Source organism: Bidens hawaiensis, unplaced genomic scaffold (assembly GCF_021521415.1).
Source record: "Bidens hawaiensis isolate Kalapana, Puna unplaced genomic scaffold, B.hawaiensis_p1.1 tig00019368_1, whole genome shotgun sequence".
NCBI lineage: Eukaryota > Viridiplantae > Streptophyta > Magnoliopsida > Asterales > Asteraceae > Bidens > Bidens hawaiensis.
Window position 1 is genome coordinate 1 of NW_027492944.1, and position 8,656 is coordinate 8,656.

Sequence of the window (8,656 nt, forward strand, 5' to 3'; positions counted from 1 at the left end):
GTAATTTTGAGTAAAGGAGAATTTCATATTATCCTTAGACCTGAGATGTATACTGGGTCTTGATTTTCACCAAGTATTACACTTTGACTCTCCCCTTTGCTATTCGTAAAAGATGGTACATAAGGATGAGCTCAGGTGGAGTATAAAAGTGATAGTGAGAGGCGTATACAGTCAAGAAGGAATTTGTTCCTCTTATGTGTTGAGAGTTTAGATGTCTAAGGCCTGATAAAGTTGAATTGAAAAGAGAATGATCACCTATGTCTCTTAGATCCAACATGACATCTAGTAACAAAGAGATATAATGATAGATTCACCTAAATCATATCAAGTAAGGGACTTGAAGGGATGATGTTATTGAATGGCACTTCGTCAAACACATTAGGGGTGGTGAACTGTTGTTAGGCGGTATTCACCACTTGCATTAATTTTCTATGTATCTCGTGCAAGTGGGAGATTGTTGGAATTACGTATGCCCGAGACACGTATTTAGATTAATGTGGCTAACTGTGCTTGATCCAAGTCGGGTCATACCCAATAACGAGCTAGATAGACACCGGATTGTATTTGTTTAAGATATGATCTTTAAACGAATACCGAACACAAAGTTTAGGAAATCGGTTTTTCTAAAATTGCACTTGAAAGATTAAAATAAATAATTTGGATTATTTATTTATTTATTTATTTAATTATTTAATTGGTTAAATAATTAAGAAAAGATTATAAAATAGTTTTATAATAGTGTAGGCTAGTTTTATATATGTGATATATATAAATATATAAATCAAAAAAAAAAAAAAAAAAAGGAGATGGGTGGCCGGTTTTGGGTGGGACCCATCACCACCCCAACAAGCCAATATGATCAAAGTCTCTTGGTTATATTTTTGGTTAAAATCCCACTAGCCTACACATGCATTGGTGCACCTTTCATTTGATTTTTCAAGTGCAAGAAAACTCCCACTCTCCCTCTCTTTTTCCTCTCGGCCGAAACAAGCAAGGAAGGAGGGCTCGGGTGCTCGGTTTTCTAGTGTTCTTGTCCTAACACTCATCCGGTGTTGCTCGTGGGTATCACCTCTTGAGGCATCCTACTCTTGGAGGCTAGTCCATCTTCCTCTTCATATCATCCTACTCTTTTGAGGTAAAAGAGTTATTGTTATTATTAATTTTGTAAGCCTTTTGTTCTTGTAGATTGATCCTATTTCGGGTTTTAGCCTTGTTACATATTGGTATGTTTCATAAAATTAACAATAGGTTGTTGATATTATCATGCTTCCGTTGCTAGATTAGTAAAAATGTTTCAACTAATACTCTAAAATAGATACTAAAACCCAACACTTTATGCATATGAATTTCAAAAAAATTACTAAACAACAATTATTCTAGAACTTTAATCAATGTCTCCATCTGAGATTCTCTTATGCGTCTTATAAACTTTCTTAAATTGCCTTTTAATGATTATATACGGCCTGTATAGCAGGTTAATCATATTACTGTTTGTTTGCGTTTTAATTGCATGTAATGACTACCATCTTAAACTCAAATCTTGTGCTGAAATTTGCCGGTTGTTAAGATCTGATGAAGTTGGTTACCTGCAGGCAGAACTCTTATGGGTGAACTGTGGAGCGGAAATGGGTTACTCCATGGAAGATTTCCAAGACCCTCATGTCAAGAAAACCATACTAGACTGCTTAAGAGATAAACGTGTCGTGTTAACAAGATCCAGAAAAGATAAACTTACTAGAAAGTGGTATGTAGAGTATTTGGTGTCTTTTATACACAAACCAAATGACCCTTCTGGAAGACGCAGGTTAGGTGAAACCGTTAGCCAAGGAACAGTTATTGTTGTTGTAGTCATTACTGCAGTTGTCACACTTTGTGTTGCTGGCCTTCTTTTTTACTGTTACATTAGGAATTTTGGTGTTGCTGGCACTCAAAATGACGAAAAGACCCTTCTCAGGTCAAGTATGGGCAAGAATTCAACTGGTGGTACATAATAACATAAACCATATGCTATTTAGCCTATATTCATTCATACGTGTTTCTATATTGGTTTCTTTTTCTAAGATGGGTCGGGTTAAAACGTTTAGGTGGTTCAAAGAAGTCGGAAGGTAAAGGTGGAAATATAGAGGAGCAGATGGATGCACAAGTCAATGTTGATACTGGGCCCCACGTGAAGGCGGCTCTGGATCCTAATATGCACCCGCAGGCTGGAAGGGTGCAATCGTCATTAAGACATACTTTGAAGCCGAGAGCTGCAAGGGCAGAATCGTCTTTACGCCCTACTCGAAAGATGGAAATTTCTGTTCGGCCTTCGGGTGGAAAGACCGACTCTCATGTCGAAGGGGCAGAATCGTCTCCACTGCAACCGCCAGTCAATGTCGGTGTTTCTCCCGTTTCTTCTCCCGCTGCCGCTGCTGCCACCACCACAGCGGCTCCTATTTCTCCTGCCATTGTTCCCCAAACTTTATCTCCGTTAGCCGCCGCCCCTTCCACCCCCAACCCACCGCCTCAAGTTGCACCTCCAGCGCCACAAACAGCAACTCAACCACCTCCTGTGTCACAAACAGCAACTCAACCAACTCCAATGCCACAAACAGCAACTCAACCACCTCCTGTGTCACAAACAGCAGCTCAACCAACTCCAGTGCCAGAAACAGCAACGCAACCACCATCAACACCTACTAGAGGAGCACCACCGCCACCGCCACCTACTGGAAGAGGAGCACCGCCTCCGCCACCACCAAAACCTGGAGGAAATATAAGTGGGCCCGGCCCCCCACCGCCACCTCGACAACTGGGTGCAAGCATCAGACCACCACGTCGTGCAGGTGCAGGTCCCGATCCAGCTGAGGCTTCTAAAGCTCGGTTAAAACCGTTCTTCTGGGATAAAGTTATGGCTAAACCCGATCAACAAATGGTTTGGGATAAGATTAAATCAGGATCATTTCAGTAAGTTGTTTTCTTCTCACTGTTTTAAAAATCTAATCATCTTTATGTAAACTTGGTTATATTAAGAAATCTCATAATAATCTCTAGGTTTAATGAAGAAATGATTGAAAGTTTATTTGGTTATCAAGCACCGGGAAAAGACAATCAAGACACAAAAACCGCTCCAGCAAAAGAACAACAAACACATTTTGTTAAAATAATCGATCCAAAGAAAGCACAAAACTTGTCTATACTTTTAAAAGCTTTAAATGTGACCACAGAAGAAGTTACTGCTGCACTTATAGAAGGTAATTATTTCTCTCTTTACAATACTGTTGGATAAAGATTTTAAATTTATTGCTAATTTTGATCAGGAAATGAGCTGCCTATAGAAATAGTTCAAACTTAGCTAAAAATGGCTCCAACCATTGAAGAAGAACTGAAACTAAGGCTGTATGGTGGGGATCTTAGTAGGCTTGGACCGGCGGAAAGATTTTTGAAAGCACTGGTTGAAATACCTTTTGCTTTTAAAAGGCTTGAATCTCTGTTGTTCATGTGCACACTTCAAGATGAGGAAGAAAATATTAAAGAATCATTTGAAACTTTAGAGGTTAGACTTCGATTATTATAGCTGTCCGAGTGTCGGTTTCAATCTGGTCAAACAGGTTGAGTCACCTGTCAATCATAATGGGTCGTGTAACTAAGTTTGACCAGTTACTTAAGTACTTAACCCAACTGAGCACTCCTTTCCACCTCTGTAGTGTAGGAGTCTTTCGTGTTGGGTTGATGAGTTGGCTGGTTGAATTCTTCAACCTGTGCCGGACCCAACACATATATTTATTTGTGTTGTATCAAACCTACCTAAACTCTTGTCATGTTCCAGGTTGACCGGTTTATTGTTCATATGTTAATTTGAGTAAACACCTAGTGAACTGGTAACAAATTATTAAGCAATCAATTCCTCCATATCAATGACACGTTTTTTTCTAACTGGTGTCGTAATAATTGTGTTTTGTTTTTATATCTCTGATGAATAAAGTTTTTGTAAGTTAAGAGTTGATAAAGATTTCAAAATAGAAAAGTAAATTAAGTTTTGAAAATTAATAGTTGAACGGAAAAACTGAATTAAAAAATTAGATTTTAAATTTTAACTCTTTTAAATAATTCCATCTTAAATTCAACTATAATTCTGTCAAGAACACTTCAACGAGTTGACTCGCTTATGAAACCTGACGGGGGTGGGTTGACCTATCTTATGGATTCCGAAGTCCAAATATAATTCTTTTTAGAAACCTTAAACAGGTTAAATCATTTATTAAACGTGTCGTGTGTGGGTTGACCCTTATGGGTTCTAAAATCCAGATATAATTCTTTTTAGAACCCTTAAACGGGTTAACTCAATTATTAAACGTGTTATGTGTGGGCTTATTTATCTTAAAAGTTGGTTGGCCCTACGCCCCTACTTTTAAGAGGCGAAGGCATACGCGCAGTCCAAGCCGCCAAAGAGGGAAACAAAACCATCCCCAACATAGAAACCAAAGATCTAGATCCTTCCAATCCAGAAACAGAAGAACATTATTGCAGACTCGGGCTTGAGGTGGTCTCAGGTTTAAGTGATGAGCTTGAGAATGTAACAAAAGCAGCCATTATCGATGCAGACTCGTTAACAAGTTCTGTTTCTAAACTTGGAAGCGGGCTCATTAAGGCCCGTGAATCATTAAACATGGATATGAAGAACCTTGAACTGCAATCAGATGATGCAGAAGGCGATGAGTTTTGGATGATTTTAACTGCTTTTGTGGAGACTGCTGAGAAGGATGTTACATGGATGCAAGAAGAAGAAAAGAGGATAATGGCTCTGATTAAAAGTACAGCAGATTACTTTCATGGAAACTGTGGGAAAGATGAAGGGTTGAGATTGTTTACAGTTGTAAGAGATTTTTTGATTATTTTAGAAAAGGTTGTTAAAGAGGTTCAAGCTGCCCCAATCAAGCCACCAAAGAAGAAAGATTTAAGCGGAATCGATCAGAAAGATGTTGATTTGCAACTGGATCAAGCAGCAAGTGGCGATACAATGCCGCCATTGCCGCCCATCCCAACACGGACAGCAGAGTAGGTTTGACTGAATCAAATTATGTAAACATCTATCTTGGATTCAACAGCGAGTTTTCATTGAATTTAATAGTTATAGACATATAATTTAGTTGAAACCCTGGACATAATTAACTACTAAAAACACAGATTCAATACCAAAAACTAAGATCAAAACAAACCCTAATTCAAAACATACGCCTTCCTCCAAATCTAATTTCAAATGAGCTCTCCGTGTCGTCGAACTTGAAATATATATATACAGAACTGGCATAATAATCACTAGGTTTAATGAGAAGATGATTGAGAGTTTATTAGGCTATCAAGCACCTGGAAAAGACGAAGATCAAGACATAAAAACCGCTGCAGCAAGATAACAGCAAACACATTTTGTTAAAATAACTATGCAATGAAAGCATAAAACTTGACTTCTTTCAAAAGCTTTAAATGTTACCACATGAGAAGTTTCTGCTGCACTTATAGAAGGTAATTATTTCCCTCTTTACAATATTGTTGGATAAAGATATAAAATTTATTGCTGATTTTGAACAGGAATTGAGCTGCCAATAGAAATAGTTCAAGCTTTGCTGAAAATGGCGCCAATTAGTGAAGAACTGAAACTAAGGTTGTATGGTGGGAATCTTTGACCTTTTGTAGGCTTATGAAAGCTTTTGCAGAAATACCTCATGCGTTTAAAAGGCCTGAGTCGTCATTGTTCATGTGTAAAACCTCAAGATGAGGAAGGTATTAGCTACTTAAAGAATCATTTGAAACTCTAGGTTAGACTTCACAGTTACTATTGTTCTGTTTCAACCCGGTTAAACAAGTCGATTCACAGCTCAGTTGGGACGAGTCTTTTATAATACTTACATGTTACTTAATCCAACTGGCCCGACCTTCACGCCTTTGCAGTCTAGATGTGTCAAGTATTACAGGTCTGCGGGTTACCAACAAATATTTATCCGTGTCATGTGTAGTTCATGTCCTGTTTTGGAACTGCAATCAGATGATGCAGAAGGTGAAGAAAACAGGTTAACAGTTCTGATAAAAGCTCAGCGGAATATTTTCATGGGAAAGATTAAGGATTGAGAATACTTTGGTTGTGAGAGATTATCTTAGAAAAAATTCAGGCTGCTCCAATTAAGCCACCAAAGCAAAAATTACAAGAGGCGGTACAGATAAAAAAAGATGATAACTTGCAACTGGATCAAGTAGCAAACAACCGTTCAACAACATAAGTGGAGTAGGTTTGATTAAATAACATTATGTAAACTTCAATCTTGAATTCAACACAAAGATGATTTTCATTGAATTTAATAGTTATAGACATAATCTAGCCGAAACCCTAACTACAATAACTACTAAAAAACACAGACTCAGTGCCCAAAAACAAGATCACAACCACCCCTAAATTTCAAAACACAAGCCTTCTTCCAAATCCCTCTATTCATCATCAGCAGCAGCCGACTTCGAAGACCCAGCCGCCTTCTTCGGCAACAACAGGTTATGAATGTTCGGCATCACACCGCCATTAGCAATGGTGACATCACCAAGCAGCTTACTGAGCTCTTCATCATTTCTAACCGCCAATTGAATATGTCTCGGCACAATTCTAGTCTTCTTGTTATCCCTCGCAGCATTTCCAGCCAATTCAAGCACCTGAAAGAAATCAATTTCACAATTAATAAAAAAAACCTAATTTAACCAAACCCTAGAAACCCTAATTGAAAATTTTCAATTAACGAGATGTGGAGAGTGAAAATGAAGCTTACTTCGGCGGCAAGGTATTCAAGCACGGCGGCGAGGTAGACCGGCGCGCCGGCGCCGACACGCTCGGCGTACTTGCCGGCTTTCAAGAACCGAGCGATACGGCCGACGGGAAACTGAAGACCGGCTTTGCTACTCCGTGAAGTGGCCTTCTTGGCGACTCCTGAGGATGCTAGGGTTTTGCCTCTTCCGGCCATTGGTTGATTCCGATAAACGGAGAAAATAGGGTAATAATAAGAGATGGGTAAAGGTGGATGTGGAGAATTAATAAAGGGTTTGGTTTGTATATATAGTAGTTTGAGGGAGGTGTTTTGGCCAATAGGAATGAAGTGGGCGGATCGTGGATTATGGCCGTTGGATGGAGTTAGATCTGCGTTGGAGATTGGTTTGCTTTTGTTGTCTTCTTTCTCCGTGAATATATAATATATAATTATTATTAAATTAAATATTAATTTATTTGTCTGACAGTTAATTTAAATTATTTATTTATTAGTTGAAAATTCCATGATGAAATTTATCATAGACGAGAAAAGGTTGATCCAGAAGAAACTAAAATCAACTTAAGCTCGCAATTAAAATTAGTTCATCGAAAAAAAACCCTAATGTAGAGGAAAGTTGATTTAGAAGAAGCTCAAATGTTGATTCAAGAGTTTGTTAGATTTAAGGATTTGTTTATAACTAACTAGGTTATACGGGCCGAATATTTAAGACTTTTAATTTGGTTTCCAAGCATCCTTTAACCGCAATGCAAGTTTTTGATAAAAGTCAAATTTGGTTACTGAAATGGTTCATTTCTAGATGTGGGTCAAACATGTTTTGTTGACCTACCAAGTGCAAACTCAAAGTTTTCTTGAACATCTACAATATAAGTTTTCTAAGACCTTTCTACAAAAAGAATATACGCAAACTGATCAAGAGCAACACCTGATCAAAATATAAAGTCTTATAATAAAATAAAGGCGGTGTCACCACCTCTTGGACCAAAACGCCCACGCTAACAGGCACATGAAGGGCACCTCCTTTCACTAGCTGCAGTTTTCAAAAACTTGTTGATGCTTAGGGACTGCAAACATGGAAACAAAATTAACATATGCACCAAAGGTGAGTACACAGGTTGAGCCATTTTAATTATATATGTCATAAGTTTTTAAAAGTATCGTGCATCACATAAACGAGGACAAAAAATAGCCTATAAATATTCAATAAAAACATAGTTTTTACATTAAAGTTTAATGCGCTATTTACATTAAAGTCAGTTTCAGCAATTAAGTAACATCATTAAAATTCAATCGTCACATGAAACAACACATCTGACATGATATTTGTAACATACCCAAAATTTCGATCCAAATTTTTACAACTTAGAAAAGTTGAGGGATCAAAAATAATCTCAAGATAAGTAATGAGAAAATATTAAATAAGGAATTATGAGAAAAATAAGGAAATAAAAATATTTCATAAGTTAAGTTTACTTACATGAAAAAAAATTCCATCCCACATTGGAAGATGTAAGAAAGTGGAAGCATTCCGCTGATGTATAAATAAGAAATATGAAATCCATCCCACATGGAAAATGGTAAAGAAATGGAAACTCTTTATAAGGAAGAGATTTTTCATTGTAATATTCTTTTATGAATACCATGCACTAAGTGGTCCTAGCGGAGGGTGTGTAGCACCCAACGCGCTCGGGCTTGGGCGACGGCGAGGGGCGTTGGGCGCAATGTGGCGATTTGATGGCGCACTTCGCACGCACGCATCGCCGCGAGCCGCTTTAAGAGCCGCCTTAGTATTTTTGGACAACGAGAATTAGACCAGAAGTGACAAGCTACAAAAGATAAAGGACTGAAAACGAAAATGTTTTGGACAAAAATCT

The 8,656-nt window shown here is 37.9% G+C and overlaps 1 protein-coding gene and 1 pseudogene across 1 annotated transcript; one reads left to right on the plus strand and one right to left on the minus strand.

Annotated features, from left to right (window-relative positions):
- Positions 1-1,400: 1,400 nt before the first annotated feature.
- LOC143558242 (uncharacterized) lies at positions 1,401-5,052 on the plus strand (annotated as a pseudogene).
- A 1,321-nt stretch (positions 5,053-6,373) lies between these two features.
- On the minus strand, positions 6,374-7,008 carry LOC143558232 (putative histone H2A.3). The gene is made up of 2 exons (XM_077047109.1): positions 6,789-7,008; positions 6,374-6,675 (listed from the first exon to the last, which is right to left on the minus strand). Exons 1-2 carry the CDS (start codon positions 6,978-6,980, stop codon positions 6,460-6,462), a joined length of 408 nt encoding a protein of 135 aa, XP_076903224.1. The 5' UTR covers positions 6,981-7,008; the 3' UTR covers positions 6,374-6,459.
- Between the last annotated feature and the right edge of the window lie 1,648 nt (positions 7,009-8,656).

What these genes read in the sequence shown, in the direction of transcription:
- LOC143558232 (XM_077047109.1), bottom strand. Translation starts at nt 6,980, where the DNA reads ATGGCCGGAAGAGGCAAAACCCTAGCATCCTCAGGAGTCGCCAAGAAG. An exon ending in TTGAATACCTTGCCGCCGAA is followed by an intron (nt 6,676 to 6,788) that starts GTAAGCTTCATT and finishes GATTTCTTTCAG; the next exon opens with GTGCTTGAATTGGCTGGAAA.